The sequence below is a fragment of the Sarcophilus harrisii genome, chromosome 1 (assembly GCF_902635505.1).
Source record: "Sarcophilus harrisii chromosome 1, mSarHar1.11, whole genome shotgun sequence".
Lineage (NCBI taxonomy): Eukaryota > Metazoa > Chordata > Mammalia > Dasyuromorphia > Dasyuridae > Sarcophilus > Sarcophilus harrisii.
In genome coordinates, this window is record NC_045426.1 from 665,414,860 (window position 1) to 665,435,138 (window position 20,279).

The following is a 20,279-nucleotide window of genomic DNA, read 5'->3' on the forward strand; positions in this document are numbered from 1 at the left end:
GCCTTCAGATTCCATAGTTCTTTCTCTGGAAGGGATTGGAATTTTCTTGAATTACAGAGAAAAACTGAGTCTATCAAAGTCGATTATCTCATAGTATTGTTGTTACTGTGTATAAGGTTCATGCTTTTGCTCACTTCTTAGAATTGGTTCATGTTAGGTTTTCCAGGTTTTTCTGAAATCTGTCTGCTTATCATTTCTTATAGAATAATACTATTACCATAACTTGTTTGGCAATTCCTCAATTGAGGGCATGCTTGTAATGTTCTGGTTTAGCTTTCTGTAGGTCTTTGGACCAATCTTTGTTTCAGTTGAGTAATCACCATGAGAATAGCCAGGTGTTAAAGTCCAAATTCTTTAATACCTCTTTTATAGTCTAGTTAACTTGCCTGGGGCCCGGGCCAGCTTTCTTGAGGTCCTCCGGAATGTGTCTTGGTTTCTGTGGCAGAGGCAGGAGCACCACTACAATGGTCTCTATCTTGAAGTCTCTCTCAGTCCGGGGGCTCCAACTTCCAGCCACCACAAAAGTGGGAGAATGAATGTCTCTCTTTGGCTCCGAGAACTTGAGCTCCCACCTCCAGTCCTCTGTCTTATCCGAGTCTGTCTCCGAGCCCTTTTCTGAGTCTTCTCTGGCTGAGTTTGTCCCAGTTTATATGCAGTATACAGAGTATAAACCAATCACCATATCACTAGGGAATCATTATTAGTTGTAAGATTAAATCAAGCATACTGAACCAGAGAACTATTACTCACCATGGTAAACTAGATAACCATTGTCTCATCAATTCCACTGACTTAACACCTTGTAAGAATCCTTGTTTCAAGTTACAGAGTTCTGTCCCATTACACATGCCCTCAATTTCCACTTCATTGCCACCACAAAAAGAGCTGCTGTAAATGTTTTGTTTTTGTTTTTTAATATGATTCTTTTTCCTTTTAACTTTTTTAAAAAAAATTTCTTTAGTATTGTTGGAGCAAAGGATTTCTGTGATTTCCTGGTATTGCTTAAATTTTTTTGCTTTATGGTTTTAAAGAATCATTGATTTTAGAACTGTAAGATACCATAGAGACCATTTGAGTAGTTTTATAGAAGAAACTGAGAGCCAGGGAAGTTAGTGAGTCAGACTAGGTGACAGTTTTGGAATCCATTACTAATAGATGCCCAAAGTCTTAATTTAGCCTTTTTCCCCCCTAAAATTAGTATTAAATAACTTTGTCTTACACATTGAGCAAAGTCCCAGGAATAAAATCTGATATTTTTACGTTATCTTGTGAGAGTGATTGTTTATTTCTCTTCTGGCTTCCTCTAGAAAGTGAGGGGGTTTGATTCTTTCAGGGGTGCTTACCTTTTTGTGTCATGGACCCTTTTGTCAAACTGATGAAGCCTTTAAATCCCTTCTAAGTATTTTTAAATGGAAAAATTTAAATACATAGGACTCCAAGGGAAGCAAATTATATTGAAAGAGTTATAGACAATATTTTAAAAACAAGAATCCCTAAATGTTCTCTAAGGTAGCTTCTGGTTCTAATATTCAAGAATCTACAGTAACTCCAAAATGTGACAGTCTTTGTTCAAGGGTCCCTCTTTCTGATATTCTGTGTTCTAAGGTCTGATATACAATACTAATATTTTTCATTTATCTGGAAACTCTAGGTTTTGGCTGTGATATTCATGGGAGTTTTCATTTGGGGGGTTCTTTTAGGAGGTGATTGGTGAATTCTATTTCTATATTACCCTCTAATTCTAAGAGTTACAAGCAATTTTCTTTCATGATTCCTTGACATATGATATTTAGGTTCTTATTTTGGTCATAATGTTTCAATAATCCATTGATTTTTTTCTTCCCCTAAGGCAGTTGGGGTTAAATGACTTTCCCAGGATCATACAGCTAGTGTTAAGTGTCTGAGGCCGCATTTGAGCTCCTGACTACAGGATTGGTGCTCTATCTACTTTGCCATCTGTTCTGTTGATTCTTAAATTTTTTTCTCCTCAATCTGTTTTCCAGGTCAGTTGTTTTTACTGTCATTCTATATTTTCATTTATTTTTTTCAATTTTTTGACTTTTGTCTTAACATTTCTTTTTGCTTCAGAAAGTCATTGGCTTCTATTTGGTTCATTCTAATTTTCAGGGAGTTTTTTGTTTGTGGCTGGTTTTTATACTTTTTGGACCAAGTTGCTAATTGGCTTTCCAATTCTTTCTTCCATAGTTCTCATTTCTTTTCAAAATATATTTTCTTTTAAGCATTCTCATATCACTTTATTAATATTTCTTCATCTTTTTTCCCCTTGCTCCTTCTCTTTCTCCTCTTCCTGCTCTTCCTCCACTTTCTCTTCTTTCTCCTCTCCCTTTTTTTTTTTTTTTTTTTTTTTTTTTTACACTTGTTCATTCTTCCAGCCTATTTTCTGATTTTGAACTTGACAATGCTAAGCTCTGCAAAACTTCTAGCTGGTCCTTTGCTGCTTTCTTGCCGCATTGAGTGTTATCAAACTAACTGGGGATCTATTGACTTTCAGTGTTCCCATGACCCAGGGCAGAGTCCTGTATTGCTGGCTTCCTATGTCTGAGCTCTGCAAGTCAATGAAGTGAGTTTTGGTCTATGCAAGAGTAAATGGCTACTGAATTCCTTCTCAGCTAGCTGGAAAGCTCTGTTGTTTTGGAGCAGCAGAATTATAGGCTCTCCTTTGGAATGGGATTCCTGCTCTGATTATTCCTCTTCAGGCTGGGCTAGATGTTGGGAATGAGATCTTATTTCACTCATGAGGCCTGAGCCACACCATCACTACTGCTGCTGCCTGCTGCTATTGCTGCTACTATATTGCCCAGGGCCTCCCTTCCTTCAGTGTCGATTAAACACATATCTTCTCAGTCGCCTGTGTAGTATGCCACAGAGCTGCTAGTTCACCTGGTCTCCACCACAACATCCCCGTGTGGATCTGGTGGTTTTTGTGCTATGGATCTGGGGGCTTTCTTCTTGGCTTACAGCTTTTCCCTGAGTACTGGTGTTCTCTGTATAGCATACTCCTGGTATGATCTCATCCCCAATATTTGTAAGGCCTCCATTTCTATGCTAGACAAATGACTCACTATGACTTTTTCTAGAATTTCCTATTAGAATTTGGTCTGGTACATTTTCTACATCTATTTGAAGGAATTTTATGGAAAAGAGCACTTTAATAATTGATTTCTACCATCCTTTTCAACATTCATTTTTGTAAATTTTGATTTCCATATTTTTTCTTTCCTCCCTCCCTTACCTGTCCCCCCTCCATAAGAAGAATATTAAGCAATCTGATATAGGCACATGTAAATATATATTAAACATGTATTATTCTTTTACAATATGACTAATTTGTAAAAGAATAATCAGAACAAAAGGAAAAAAATACAAGAAAGGAAAAATAAGTGAAAATTGTATACTTTGATCTACATTCAGTCTTCATAGTTCTTTTCTTATTTGCAGATGCTATTTCCATCCCAAGTCTATTGTAGTTATATTGGATTCCTATGTTGCTGAGAATAGTTTAAGTTCATCATCACACAATCTTGCTTTTATTATGTACAATGTTCTCCTGGTTCTGCTCACTTCACTCAGCATCAGTTCATTTAAGTCTTTTTAGGATTTTCTGAAATCAATCAGCCTGTTAATCATTTCTTATGGAACAATAATACTCTGTTTCATTCATATACCACAGCTTTTTCAGCCATTCCTCACTTGATGGGTACCACTAAATTTCCAATGCCTTGCCACCACAAAAAGCTGTTTACCAGCTACCTTTTGCTTAAAGACTTTCAGCAACCCATTTTATTTTTGGATAGTTTTAATTATTATGAAGGTAATAAGCAAAACAAGTCTAATTAATTCCCCTTTCAACAAAGCTATGTCATGTTTCAGAGCGCCTTTCACTGTCATTTTCTACAGCTTGTTAATGTCCTTCCTAGAATGTGACATCAAAACTGACCAAAAGGCTGCAGATATTGTAGGACTAGGTTAAAATGCAGTGGTATTATCATTGCATTAGTCCTGTGCCGCTAGACTGTGCCACTGTGCCACTGTCATTAGAACCTTACTTGGCAATTTTGTCTGCCTTGTAAATTCTGTTCACTTTTTTCAAATCATTTGCCTATTGAAAACCTCAAGTCCTTTTCAGAGAAATTGCTGTCTAGCCACACTTCCTACTTTTTATACGTGCAAAGCTGTTTTTTGGTCCAAGTGTAAGATTTACTATTTATAATATGCATTAAATTTCAATTTACTAGATTCAGCCCAAGGTTCTAGTCTGACAAGATTTTTTTTGGAACCTAATACCTTTAGATGGTGTATTAGCTATTCCTCCTAATTTTGTATCTTGTGGGGAGAGAGAATGAGAACAAAAGAAAGAAGGAAGGAAGGAATTAGATTTACTAAGTGCTAATATGTGCCGCATAATGTGCAAAAAGCAGGGGCAGTGAGCTCCCCAAAATAAGAGTTCTTGCTATGAAAGGACCTTACATTATATTGGAGGAAGATGACACATAAAAGGAGTTAGACTGGGGAAAGATGGGGAGTTGAGTGGTAGCCTTGCTAGGCCATGCATGAAGCTGAAAAGGTGGAAACTCCTCTCTGAGATGGAATGATCCATCTGAGGGAATGATCAATATAATAAGCATGTTATCTGTACCTGTATTCAGGAGCATAAGACCAAACACACATTCCTGGGAGTGCTGCTGAATTCACTCTTTTAAGGGGACTTCAAAATAGTAATAACTCCTATACTTTCTTGGGTTTTAGTTCACATTCTCCATCTTGTCTACAAGAGCATAAGAGTTATTGTTTAATATTTTGCTAAAATTTACATAAATGAGATACCTACAACATTCTTGTGATGATTTACTTTCTTAAAAATTTTAAAATTAAAAAAAAATTTTAAATCTAGATTTTTAAAAAATCTAGTAGGTACTTTAAAAACTGTCCTGTCTACTTTCTTTTGATGGTATGTTTTCTTCTGTTGTCTTTCAAAATGTTTCAGTCTTCTCCCCCTGACCCCCCTTTTTTTTGTATCATTATTGCTATCACCCATCCTGCCCTTGCCACCTCAGTTAAAAACCAAGAAAAGAAAAGAAACTTTCTAACAAGGAAGCATAGTCAAGCGCAAAAAAAAAAAAATTCACAGTGTCTTCCATTGTCCATCAACGTGTATCTCTGTACCTTGTGTCTATCACTTCTCTCTCAGGAAGTGGGTTGATTATTTCACCTTGAGATAATGGTTTTATTGTTACCTTGTGTCTACTGTTGCTTCTTATTCACACTAGACATAAGTTAAAATGTTAGCACTACATCATCAAACAGCTTACAGTTATTTAAATTTAACTTTATAGATTTGTCTGGATTTATGTCTCTCTATTTTGAAGTTCCTAGACTTCATATCTAAAATGCTCTATTTTACTTAATTTTTTTCACCCCGAAAGATTATATTTAATTTTGCAAGTTAAATTATTTTTGATTAATAAGCCTGTGACTTTTGAAAATGTTGCATTATAAGATCTTTTGATTTTTAGTACAAGTCATCAGATCTTGTGGCATCCTGATTATGGTTCCCTGCTATTTGAACTACTTTCTGGCTATGTGAAGTTTGTTTGTTTGTTTTTAAATCTGATAGTTTTGGATGTTAAATGACATTGATGGGATTTTTTCTTTTGGGAGCTGATAAGTGTGTTTCCTATTCTGGTCCAATTTCATTTATGAATTCTTGAAATATGGTGTCCACATTTTAAATCACTGTTTTGTTTTTTTTTTTCTTTCTTTATGTGAGGCAGTTTGGATTAAGTGAATTACCCAGAGTCACACAGCTATTAAGTGTTCAGGGTCTGAGGTCCAATTTGAACTCAGGTTCTCCTAACTCCCATTGTATCCATTGGCTTCTAACTACCCTTTAAATCATTGTTTTCAAGAAATTCACTGATTCTTAAATTATCTTTCCCTTGATCTGTTTGACAGGTCACTTTTTTAAAGATCAGATATCTTAGGTTTTCTCTTTTTTTATATACAATATTTTAATTTTATGCTATTATTTCTCACCCTGTCATGGAATCATTGATTTCTTTTTGATCTAATTTTTAAGGAGTTCATTTCTTGGGTAAGATTTGCTATTTTCTCTTTTAAACTACTAGATAATTTTTCTTTTTACTTAATTTAAAAATCTCTTTATAACATCCCCCTTCATTATTTCTTTTAGCACAATAGTATTTCATCACATATATGTGCCATAACTTGTTCAGCAATTCTCCAGTTGATGGACATCTCCCCCCCTCTCCCCCCCTCCCCCCCGATTATCTCAGATTTGCCGCTTCAAAAAGAACTATAAATGTTTTTGTATTTTCTTAGAATTAGTTTTATTTAAGATTAACATCTCCCTTCATCTATCTTATCTCTTATTCTCTATCTCCTTTTCCCTCATTTTGTTTCCTTCCTATTTCCCTGTTGAGTGAAATATATTTGTGTATATGTGTATATATGTGCATGCGCGCGTTCTTCCCTCTTTTGTGACTAGTTCAGATAAGATTGAGGTTCAAATATCCACCACCATCCTCTTTCCCTTCTTATTTGTATAGATTTCTACTTGTGAAGACTGGTTATTTGTGATAATTTTTCCTATTCTTGCTTTGCATTCTCTCCTAATATATTAATCTTCCCTTCCCTCCTTCATTTTTCTTTTAAGATCATCAAAACACAAAAGAACTAATTCAGGACTTTTGTCTAATTGATGCACATTCTTTTATTTGTGTTAAACTTTCTATGACCCTGTAGACTATACCATTCATCAGGTTTTCTTGGAAAACATGCTAGAGGAAATTAAGGCAAACAGTGGTTAAGTAACTTGACCAGAGTCAAACACCTAGTACATGTGTCTGAGGTGAAATTTGAACTCAGGTCTTCCTAACTCCTAACTTCCTAAATATTAGCAGTTTAACCTTGTTTAATCTATGATTGTTTATTCTTATTTAGCTTTTTATGTTTCTCTTAATTCCTGCATTTGACTGTGAAAGAATTTATTTAACTCTGTTCTTTATATCTGGAAGGCTTGGAAACCCTTTATTCATTTTTCTCCTGTAGGATTATATTCAGTTTTCTGGGTAAGTTATTCTTTATTGCAAGCCTGTATATCTCCTCTGCCTTATCAAATATTATATTCCTAGCTCTGTGCTCCTTGAGGCTGCTATATGATGTGTAGTTCTTATTGTAGCTTTTTGGTACTTAAATTTTTTCTTTATCACTGTTTGGCAGTATTTTTTCTTCCTACTTCCTAGGAGTTTTCATTTGGGTATTTCTTAATATTTTAAAAACTTTTAATTTTGTCTGTGTTTCCTCTCTTCTTCTATCACAGACGCTAAAAGAATTGTGATCTTTCCAAGCAACCGGACTTTTCTTGTTAGTGAAGCTCTGTTCCAGAATTACAAGTTCCTCTCTTCGCCTTCTAATTTAAAAAGAAAGTGAAATTATGACAAGTCAATGAATTATCAACTGCTTTTTGTTTTTGCTGAAATAGTTCTAAAAGATATCAGAATTTATATTAATGTGATGATACTTCTTGATTACAGATGATTTATGATGAAATATTTTCTTCCTCTTGATATAGGTTATAGACCATGTGAGTGGAATCCATTTCTATATATGACAGACATGATGGATATGTTGGGGTGGTTGTTTTGTTTTTTTGTTTTTTTGTTTTTTTACTTACATCTATGTTATAGTGGCTCAAGCATGGTTATTAGGAAGTGACAAAGTGTTAAAAAAAAAAATCAAAATTTTAAAAAACAAGTATTCTAACATTTATCTGGTTATTTAACAGTTTTCCATTACTACCATACTGTACCTCTACCTGGCTTGCAGGCTGTTTTCCTAAACTCATATTGTCTCTTTTGGTTCAAGATCCTAATTGCAGCCATCTTATCATGCTTCCAGTCTTTCTCTCTCCTTTCCCTATTTTTAAAAATAAATGACTTTGCATCCCCTAGGTTTCTTTCATACCCTATGACTTCCTCTTTCCCAGAGAGCTTTCCTTCAGAGAGCTTACCCTAGCTGTTCCTACATATAACTATGCATTTATCTGGTTCATGTAGCTTTTACTTATCTGGGAATATATTCAATTTCCTAGTATTATGGGAGCTCCTTGAGGGCAGAGTGTATCTCACTTTGGTTTTTGTATCCTTAATACTTACTAGCACAGTGCCTGGCACATGGGAGTCATCTGGTATAATTTTTTGTTGTTTAATGGGTAGATCATTTTTGTGCATGTGAAAATCTTAATTCAGATTTCACTTCCTGAATTAAGAGGTAAAGTATAGAGTATGAAATAAAGGAGACAAAGGAAAGATTGGGAAAAAAATCAAGTGCCTTTTGATATTTGAGGTGGGACCAAATATTAACAACTAGAGCATATCAAGAAAAGCTTTACAAAGGAGATATGTGTCATCTTGTTTGAGACTGGAAAAAATCTTGAGAGAGCTCTAGTCATTCCAGACCTTATTTCTCAGTATATGGGAACTTCCTCTTTCTCACCAGATAGACCCTTCCCACACACACACACACACACACACACACACACACAAATGCACAGTGTAAATGTGTGTGTGTGTGTGTGTGTGTGTGTGAGAAAGTAGTATATAGTATTGTATACATACATATAGTAGTGAATACATATATGTATATGGAATATATACATATATATTATTTTGTGTACATATAATGTAAATGTGTAGTTATAAATTTGTGTATATGTGCATATTTTTATATGTGTGTGTATATTCCTTTTGAAGCAAAAAGTGCAATGATGAGTTTTGTACTCTCTTCTTTAAAGAGTCTTTGCTGTATGTCTAAAGATAGAATTTTTTTTTTTTTTGGCATTTTTATTCTTTTTTCTGGTATCAGAGCAAAATATTGAATGCTATAGGGTGGTTGTAGTTGTCTATAGATGCCTTCTCAAATATATAAATGTTTTGGCAACTTCCTTATAATAATATGGTTATTTTCTAGGCATCTTGCATATTGCAGTTGATTAAGTATATTCAGAAACTACAAACAAAGGAAGTACCAGTAGCAGAAGAAGTGATTGCCCTGTTTGCTGGGGAATTGAATCCTGTGGCTCCCAAAGCACAGAAGAAGGTTCCTGTCCCAGAGGGGTAAGCCTCCTATCTCCAGGCTCAACGTGTATATCTGGATTCTCTTGAAAGCAATAATTTGGCATTTGTGCTAATATTGCTTCTATGATTGTCCCTAATCTGAACTGATCTAACCAACTGGTCAGAGCACACAAAATAGTAATTCACAACCTCAGTTTTGGAAAATCCATCTCTGTTATTTAGCAAGAAGGTAAAAAAGGAAGCGGTTCTCTTTATTGGACTTGTCAGAATATTGGGATCTTTTTTGTGTAAACAAAGTATTTCTTGTGGCAGGATATTTAAAAATTTTTAAATGTCTTGTGGCAAAACATCAGAAAAACATTTTTTAAATCTTATTAATATTTTTCCCCAATTACATGTAAAGATAGTTTTCAACATTCATTTTTGTAAAATTTTGAGTTCCACATTTTTTTCCCCCTTCCTCCCTTACCACTTTTTCTCCCAAGACAGCAAGCAATCTGATATAGGCTATATAGTCATATTAAACATATTTCCATATTAGTCGTGTTTTGAAAGAAAAATCAGAATAAAAGGGAAAAACTATGAGAAAAAAAACAAAAAATAAATTTTAAAAAGTGAAAATAATATGCATTGATCTGCATTCAGATTCCATAGTTCTTTCTCTGAATGTAGATGGGATTTTTCCATCACAAGTCTTTTGGAATTGTCTTGGATCAAATTATGACAACTCTTGAGATACCACTACACACCTCTCATATTGGCTAAGATGAAAGAAAAAGATTATAATGAATATTGGAGAAGATCTGAGAAAAATAGGGCACTAATACATTGTTGGTGGAGTTGTGAACTGATCCAACAATTCTGGAGAGCACTTTGGAATTATACCCAAAAAGCTATCAAACTTTGCATACCCTTTGATCCAGCAGTTTCTCTACTTCTCTACTCTACTACTACAAAGTAGTTTCTCTACTTTGGTCTATATCCCAAAGAGATCGTAAAAAAGAGAAAAGGACTCACATGATCAAAAATCTAGTATCCCTTTGGTAGTGACAAGAAAATGAGTGGATGCCCATCAATTGTAGAACGGCTGAATAAGTTATGGTATATTAATATTATGGAATATTATTGTTCTGTAAGAAATGACAAGTAGGATGATTTCAGAGAGATCTGGAGAGACTTACACGAACTGATGCTAAGTGAAGTAAAACCTGGGGCAGCTAGGTGGTACAATGGGTAGAGCAATGGCTCTGAAATCAGGAGGACCTGAATTCAATATAGCTTCAGACATTTAACACTTCCTAGCTGTGTGACGCTGGGCAAAGTTACTTAACCCTAATCGCCTCAGCCAAAAAAAAGAAAAAAGAAAGAAAGAAATGAGTAAAACCAGGAGAATGTTGTATACAGCAACAAGATTATATGATGATCAATTCTGATGGATGTGTCTCTTTTCTTTCTTTCTTTTTCTTTTATTCATTCATTCCTTTGTTTATTTACAAAGCATGTACATGGGTAATTTTCCAACATTGACCCTTGCAAAACCTTTTGTTCCAGATTTTCCCCTCCTTCTCCCCCAATTCTTTCCCTAGCTGGCAGGTAGTCCAATACATGTTAAATCCAATATATGTATACATACGTATACAGTTATCTTGCTGCACAAGAAAAATCAGATCAAGAAGGAAGGAAAAAAATAACTGAGAAAGAAAACAAAATTCAAGCAAATAACAGAGAGAATGAGAATGCTATATTGTGTTCCACACTGTGTTTCCATGGTTCTCTCTCTGGGTCTCTCTTCATCACTGACCAAGTGGAACTGGTTTGAATCATCTCATTGTTGAAGAGAGCCATGTCCATCAGAATTGATCATCACATAATCTTGTTGCCGTGTATAATGATCTCCTGGTTATGCTCATTTCACTTAGCATCAGTTCATGTCAGTCTCTCCAGGCTTCTTTGAAATCATTCTGCTGGTCTTTTCTTACAGAACAATAGTATTCCATGACATTCATATACTATAAGTTATTAAGCCATTCTCAAATTGATGGGCAGCCATTCATTTTCCAGTTTCTTGCCACTACAAAGAGGACTGTGGACATGGCTTTTTTTTATAGCAGGGTGATTTGGGTCAGTTCCAATGGCCTTGCGATGAAGAGAAGACTATGGGGATTGAGTATGGATCACAACATAGTATTGTCACCTTTTTTGTTGTTATTTGCTTGAATTTTGTTTTCTTTTTTCATTTTTGTCCTTTTTGATCTCATTTTTCTTGTGCACTATGATAATTGTGAAAATATGTATAGAAGAATTGCACATGTTTAACATATTGGATTACTTGCCAGATGGCAAGGGGAGGAAGTGGGAAAGAGAAGGAAAAAAAAAATTGAAACAAAAGGTTTTGCAAAGGTGAATGTTGAAAATTATCTATGCATGTGTTTTGAAAATAAGCAGATTTAATAAAAAAAAATTGTCTTGGATCATTGTATTGCTGAGAAGAACCAAGTCTGTCACATCTGATCATCACACAATATTATTATTACTATTTTACAATGTTCTCCTGGTTCTGCTCACCCCATTTATCATCAGTTCATGTAAGTCTTTCCAGGTGTTTCTGAAGTGTGCTCATCATTTCTTTTTCTTTTTCTTTTTTTTGGGTTTTTTTTTTTAAATATATTATTTCATTATTTTTAATAATTATAACTTTTTATTGACAGAACCCATGCCTGGGTAATTTTTTACAACATTATCCCTTGCACTCACTTCTGTTCCGACTTTTCCCTCCCTCCCTCCACCCCCTCCCCCAGATGGCAAGCAGTCCTAAACATGTTAAATATGTCACAGTATATTTGACAGATACAATATATGTGGGCAGATACAATGAGAACTGAACAGTTCTCATTGCACAGGAATAATTGGATTCAGAAGGTAAAAATAACCCGGGAAGAGAAACAAAAATGCAAACACTACGTTCATTCCCCAGTGTTTTTTCTTTGGGTGTAGCTGCTTCTGTCCATCATTGATCAATTGAAACTGAATTAGATCTTTTCTTTGTCAAAGAAATCCACTTCCATCAGAATACATCTTCATACAGTATCGTTGTTGAAGTATATAATGATCTCCTGGTTCTGCTCATTTCACTTAGTATCAGTTCATGTAAGTCTCTCCAAGCCTCTCTGTATTCATCCTGCTGGTCATTTCTTACAGAACAATAATATTCCATCACATTCATATACCACAGTTTACTCAACCATTCTCCAATTGATGGGCATCCACTCATTTTCCAGTTTCTGCCCACTACAAACAGGGCTGCCACAAACATTCTTTCACATACAGGTCCTTTTCCCTTCTTAAATATCTCTTTGGGGTATAAGCCCAGTAGTAACACTGCTGGGTCAAAGGGTATGCACAGTTTGATAACTTTTTGGGCATAATTCCAGATTGTTCTCCAGAATGGTTGGATCCGTTCACAACTCCACCAACAATGCATCTGTGTCCCAGTTTTCCCATATCCCCTCCAACACTCATCATTATTTTTTCCTGTCATCTTAGCCAATCTGACAGGTGTGTAGTGGTATCTCAGAGTTGTCTTAATTTTCATTTCTCTGATTAATAATGATTTGGAACACTCTTTCATATGAGTGGTAATAGTTTCAATTTCATCATCTGAAAATTGTCTGTTCATATCCTTTGACCATTTATCAATTGGAGAAGTGCTCATCATTTCCCATTACATTTATATACCACAACTTGTTCAGCCTTTCTCCACTTGATGGGTATCTCCTCAATTTCCAATTCTTTGCCACCACAAAAAGAGCTCCTAAAAATATTTTTATATACATAGATACTTATGCCTTTTATATGATCTCTTTGGAATACAGACCCAGTAGTGTTATTGCTGGATCAAAGGGTATGCATACAATGATCAATTCTGATGGACATGGCTCTTTCCAGCAATGAAATGATTCAGCCTAGTTCCAATGGTCTCTGTACCTAAAGAGAGGACTTTGGGAACTGAAGGTGGATCATAACATAGTATTTTTACTTTTTTTGTTGTTGTTTGCTTGCATTTTGATTTTTTTTCCTATTTTTTTCTTTTTGATTTGATTTTTCTTATGTAGCATGATAATTGTGAAAATATGTATAGAAGAATTGCACATGTTTGACATACATTGGATTACTTGTCATCTAAGGAAGAGAGAAGGGAGGGGAAAAATTGGAACACAAGATTTTGCAAGGGTGTATATTGAAAATTATCCATGCATATGTTTTGAAAATAAAAAGGGTTAACTAAAAACAAAAAAAATTTTAAAGCGTTCATAGTGTTTTAGCCTTTTGAGCATAGTTCCAAATTGCTCTCCTGAATGGTTGAATCAGTTCAAAACTCATCCAATAGTGTATTAGTGTCCCAGTTTCCCCATATCCCCTCCAACATTTATCATTTTCTTTTTTCTTTTATTTTAGCCAATCTCATAGATGTAGAAATAGTACCTTAGAGTTAAAATGTGGTATTTTTATCTATTGTATAATCATATTGTTTTTGTTTAGTTTGGACCTTGATGCGTGGATCAATGAACCTCCTTCAGACAGTGACTCTGAAGATGAAAAACCCAAAACTATTTTCCATGATGAAGAGCAAAGACATTCTAAGCATCGACAACCTGAAATTGATGAAGAGGAATTGGCTAGGGTAAGCAGGCTGCACAATTGTTGTTCATAACCTTATATTTAATTATTTTAATTTAATAATTCATTTAATTACTTTTCTTTTTTTCTAATAAATTTATTTTTGTTTAATACACATTGCTTTATGAATCATATTGAGAGAAAAATCAGAGCAAAAGTGAAAAACCATGGGAGAGATTGAAAAAAAGAAGTGAACTTAGCATGTCTTGATTTACATTCAGTCTCCTTAGTTTTTTTTCTGCATTCATATGGCATTTTCTGTCCAAGTCTATTGGGATTGCTTTGGATCAATGAGCCACTGAGAACCAAGTCTTTCATAGTTGACCATTGTACATTCTTGCAGTTATTGTATGAAATGGTTTCCTGGTTCTGTTTGTTTCTCTCAGCATCAGTTCATATAAATTTTTCCAGATTTTTCTAAAATCAGCTTGTCCATTTTTTATAGAATAATAATATTTCCATTACCTTCATACACCACAACTTATTCAGCCATTCCCCAATTAATGGGCATCTACTCATTTTCCAGTTCTTTATTACCACAACAAGAGCTGCTACAAACATTTTTGCACATGTGTCCTTTTCCCTCCTTTATTATTTCCTTGGGTTATAGATCCAGTAATGGCACTGTTGGTCAAAGGCTATTACTTTTTTTTAGAGAGCCTATAGAGTGATAATGCTGGCAGCCATTCTAATTTGATCTGTGGAGGCATATTACTACCACCTTTCCATGGTCTAAGCATCAATTTCCCTATCTTGAAAATGAAGAGATAGACTTAGACTTTAATGTGCATGTTCTATACTTCTGAATTTAACAATTTTTGTTATACATTTGCTGCAATTTTATATTCTTGTACCAATTAAGTAATTTTCTTTAACACTCTTCTTAGATTCCATTTTGTTACCATTTCTACAAGGGATGTTGAATCTTCTTACTTTTAACTTTTAAAACTTATTTGTGAAAAAAACCATTTACTGTTCATAGTATCTAGCTTTTCTTTGAAATAAATAATAACCAAAAAAACCTTTTTGAAAATTTTCCTGTTTTCTTTATAACTAAATACATGAAGTGATCATAGAGCAGCTATAAGGTCTTATTTTGTTTTTTTAAAAAAAATCTCTTCAAAAAATGCAATTCTTTCCATCCTAACAAGAATTTACATTATTTTTGTTTTTTTTTAACACTTGAATTTAAAACACAGTGTTGGGTTTTAGTTTGATATGAATAAAGTTTCCCATGGCATGTATGAAGTCAGAAACAGACATTTCTTTAGGTAGAGATATTCCCATGTAAGTAAGTAGTCATAATTTTTAGTATTAATGTGCATTGTGAATTAATTAAATTCATTACTTCTAGGATCTCTGGTTTTTACCAGTGAATATTCCTTCTGCTTCTTGTAAATCTCAACTTTTATATCTCTTTTCCAATTCAATTTCATAAGCATTTCTTAAGTGCCCATTACTTACCAGATATTGTGCTAGGCACCAGGAATACGAAACAAAAAGTAAGCAATCTCTTTTATTCAGCAAACATTTGTTAAGTGTCTACTCTATGCTAGACACTGCTAGTCAATGAGCTTATATTCTTCTGCACTGAAATAGTATGTACATAGATGAGCACCTGCAAAGTAATTGGGAGTGAGAAAAACCCTAATGATTATGGTGATCAGGAAAGGTCTCACGGAGGAGGAGGGAACACTTGTTTTGAGCTTTGAAAAGAACTAGAGGGGGCAGCTAGTTGGTGTAATGAATAGAACACCAGCCCTAAAGTCAGGAGGACCCGAGTTCAAATTTGGCCTCAGACACTTAACACTTCGTGGTTGTGTGACCCTGAGCAAGTCACTTAACTCCAATTGTCTCAGCCAAAAAAAAGAAAAGAACTAGAGATACCCAGAAGTGAAAGTGGGAAAGGAGAGCATTCTAGGTATGGAAGCCAACTATTGCACAGGAACAGGACAAGATAGAATATTAGGGATGGAAAGTAGGCCATTTGAGAGTCTCATAAGTCAAACTATGTCTAGCATTCTAAAGTGAGCCTGTGCTCAGAAGATGAATAGACAGTCCTTTGATTGGACTTTGATAGACCTGTAGTTATAACAAGCCTTTTTAGTTTAACATACCTACCACTTTTTTTTTCAAATCCTTCAAGAATCCATGATTACCTTCATATTATCATGAAGCAACAGAGTAGGACTAAACTGAAGGATTCTAAATGAATCCAGTATTAAGTTGAGATAATCATTTTTCAGTAATGTCAAGAAACCTGTTTTTGTATCTAGACTGCCAAAGGTTTCCACATTTCCCTATTTTTAGGTATTTTGCCTCAGCTTCCTTCTTTTCTAAAATAAATGAGAAACTACCTCTCCTTTTGAAATAATTAGTTCATTTTATAATGCTTTTCAAGCAATAGAATGTGGAGGATGTTATACAAGGATTATTATTCCACAGTCTTTAGATAAGGAAACAGGTAATCAGAGTGAAGTAACTTAACTAAAATCACAATTGGAACTCGATCCTAGGACTCCTAGGTCTTTGATTCTTTCCATAATACCCTCTCTCCATGAGAGAATAGATTAACATACACAAGAGCTGTATCTTCATGTAGGCAGTTTTTAAATGTTTACTACATTGAATTGAACTCTTCAAATTTTTCTTCTGCCTTTTGTGAAAAAAGCAAAGACCAGAATTTTAAGTTTAAATAATGCTTACATTGTACTGAAAATTGAATTAATCATAATAGTTCATATCTAAATTAATCAGTCAAGAAATGCCATTGGTATACTTTGCAATACTCTGCCACTAAACTTTTGTTTTCCATTTGTTTGTTTCCTTATGCTTTATATTTAATGTTGTGTCTCAGCGTCGGGAGGCACGGAAACAAGAACAGGCCAACAATCCATTTTATATCAAAAGTTCTCCATCACCTCAAAAGGTAAGTAAGAGCCTGCTTTGCTTTATACGCTTTCTGAATATGAGCCAATGGTTAAAAGTAATTCTTAGTAGTGGAATGAATATTACCCTGTATATTTTGTCTTTATAAGCACTGTATTTCCATACATATTGAGTTTGACTTTCAAATGTTCTAAAGAAATTAGTAGCCTTGTCTAGTTTAATAATTAATGGAAAAAAGGTGGAAGTTTTGTTGTTTTAAGGGATAATGCCAAAGGAAATTTTACTAAATAGGATCAATTTGACAGTGATGTAACTTTTCTTTTATAGCTTAGTGTAGTGTATACCCAATCATTGTTATTCCATATAATCTCAGATAATTTCCTCTTTAAGAGAAAGTCCCTTCCATATTGTCTTAGAGCCTGAGTAATAGGTTCCACATCTGCAGTGATCTGAGCTTCTACTTTAGGCCTCAGAGGAAACATATCTGTCATTCTTAACCTGGGGCCTTTGTTTTTTATTTTTAATTGTCAACTGTATTTGAATAGAATTAGTTTCCTTTTCAATCCTATATATTTTATTTTGCATTTAAAAATGTCCTAAGGAAAGATCCGCAGGTTTTACCAGACTACCAAAGGACTCTGTGACACAAAAGAGGTTAAAAAATCCTGATATTGAATCTATATTTCTTTGCTTCAAGTACCTTTCAGAATTATTCCTCTGTCAGCATTATCAGTAGCAATTAGATAAAATTAAGAGTACTTATAGTGGCCCAGAAGATCCTTTTTGTCATACTAGTTGGCTCAGTCTCTTGGTTCTGATATTTACAGTGATGGAATTATTATACTCTTAGATCACTGGGGTTATCCCTTTCTGGCACAGTGTAGTGACAAAACCACAATGTACTACGTAATGGCAGTTTGACTCATGCTTCCTCAGTCAGCATCTGATTAGACTCAATATACTCAGTTCCTGGCTAGACAGTTAGCTTTGGAACATTGCTCTTGTCACTGTCTCTTCTTTCTCTTCTTAATGTCCTATCAGAGGTTTTTCTATACCACTCTTACACAGAAACAAAAATACAAATCAATTTTAGTTCTGAACAAGATCATATAAGCTTGGTTCCAATTATTCCATTTGGCCATTTTGTCCCTAAAAGTTGCAATGCTATGAGAAGAATGAGTTATCATCTCTGAACACAATGCATCTAGCTTGGAGTCATTTGCAATGGAGCACAATTAAAGAAGATCTAAAAATTCACCTAGTTGTGTATATTTTATATTTCATAGTCATGACTCAAAACAAAATTTACCATCTTATTCCCTAGAATTGTACTTCAGTATTAGGATGAGCCTATGGTTGATAGTATTGATGTAGATGATACTTCTAGCTATGCAATAGCAGCCTGTACATGTTTTTATCCTGTGTCATTATTTTTCTTATTTTCTTATCCACTCACCACACTGGGAGACTTTGGGTCTCTTGGATGAAGTGGGTACCACTGGGTATGTAGGCTCTCTGTCTATTGTTTTTCATCCTCAATACATGACCACTCTATTTTCTTTCCTTATTATTTATCTCTATTCACATTTTTTTAATGATATTTTATTATCCCCCTGATAAAGACAATTTTTAACATTCATTTAAAAACTTTTATGTCCAAATTTTCTCTCTCCCTCACCTCTCCCTTCCCTGAGATGGTACAAGTTGATGTGTGTTTATACCTACTCAGTCATGCAAAACTTCTTATATTAGTTATGTTATGAAGAAAATACAGACCTAAAGGAAAAAATATGGAGGGGGAGGGGAGTGAAAAATATTTCAATCTGCATTCAGATGCCATCAATTCTTTCTTTGGAGATAGATAGCATTTTTTATCATGAGTGTTTTGGAATTGTCTTAGATTATTGTATTGCTGAGAATAGCTAAGATATTCATAGTTGATCATTGTGTGATAGTCGTGTGACTGTGTATGGTGTTTTACTAGTACTGCTCACTTCACTCTGCATCGGTTTCTGTAAGTATTTTCAGATTTTTCTGAAATCAGCTTGTTCATCATTTCTTATAGCACAGTAGTTTTTCATTATAATATGCCATAGTTTATTCAGCCATTCCTCAATTGATGGGCATCTCCCTCAATTTCCAAGTTTTTGCTACTACAAAAAGTGGCAAGTATTTTTGTACAGATAGATCTTTTCCCTTTTTATTTATTTATTTATTTATTTATTTATTTATTTATTTTTTTTGGGGATACAGACATAGCAGTACTAGGTCAAAGGATATGCCTGGTTTGATAACCCTTTGGACATACTTCCAAATTACTCTTCATAATGATTGGATCAGTTCACAATTCTACCAGTAGTCCATTAGTGTTCCAATTTTAACAATTTTCCCACATCCCTTCCAACATTTGTCATTTTCCTTTTCAGTTGTAGGTCGGTAGGTGAGAGGTAGTATCTCAGAATTGTAGTAATTTGCATTTTTCCCATCATTGATTTAGAGCATTTTTTCATATGACTATAGAAAACTTTGATTTCTTTATCTAAAAACTTACTAATGGTATCCTTTGACTGGTTATTAATTGGGGAATGACTTGTATTCTTTTCAATTTTAGTTAGTTCTCTATATATTTAAGAAATTAGGCTTTTATCTGAGGTAATTGTTGTAAAAATTATTTCCAAGCTTTCGGCTTTATTTCTAATCTTGGTTGCATTGTTTTAATATAATCAAAGTTATCCTTTTTTACCTCAAATAATACTCTTTATCTTTTGTTTGGTCTTAAACTCTTTCTTTTTCTATAGCTCTGACAAGTAAACTATTCCTTTTTCTTCCTAAGTTGCTTATGGTATCACACTTTTGTTTGAATCATATATCCATTTTGACTGTATCTTAGTATATGGTATAAGATGTTTCTGCTATATATTGTTTTCCAGTTTTTCCAGCAATTTTTGTTAAATAACGAATTTTTGTTTCCAAAGCTGAGATCTTTGAGCTTATCAAATACTGAATTGCTGTGTCTTCTATACCTCATTTATGCCACTGATCCACTGCATTATCTTTTATCCAGGACCAAATTGTTTTCATGATTACTGCTTTATAATAGTTTATCTGGTAGGATGAGGTTACTTTGTTTTACATATATTTTTATTAATTCCCTTGATATTCTTGACCTTTTGTTCTTTCAGATGAATTTTGTTATGAATTTTTTTCTAGTTTTATAAAATAATTTTTGGTAATTTGGTATGGTGCTGATTAAGTAAATTAATTTAAATAGAATAATTGTATTCATATAGTCTTGGATTTGTCTAGGTAGGTTAACTTTCAAATATTTTATATTTTATTTTTATAATTTTATATATATATATATATATATATATATATAACTAAAATATAAGTATAAAATAATTTTATACTTATTTTAAAAGAAACTTTTATCTCTTGCTGTTGGACTTTGTTGGCAATATATAGAAACGTTGATGATTTATATGGGTTATATCCTGCAACTCTGCTAAAGTTAATTATTTCACCTAGTTTTTTAGTTGATTCTTTAGGATCCTGCCTACCATATAATATATTATCATAGATATCATAAAGCATGTC

At 33.9% G+C, this 20,279-nt stretch overlaps 1 protein-coding gene across 2 annotated transcripts in view; it reads left to right on the plus strand.

Moving 5' to 3' along the window:
• AP3D1 (adaptor related protein complex 3 subunit delta 1) overlaps window positions 1–20,279 on the plus strand; it is a 145,989-nt gene that overhangs the window by 95,909 nt on the left and 29,801 nt on the right. For both annotated transcript variants that reach the window (XM_031948117.1, XM_031948118.1), the window contains exons 16-18: window positions 9,010–9,155; window positions 13,656–13,797; window positions 16,651–16,722. In XM_031948117.1, the coding sequence (XP_031803977.1) occupies window positions 9,010–9,155; window positions 13,656–13,797; window positions 16,651–16,722 (360 nt within the window). The remainder of the gene's footprint in view (window positions 1–9,009; window positions 9,156–13,655; window positions 13,798–16,650; window positions 16,723–20,279) is intronic.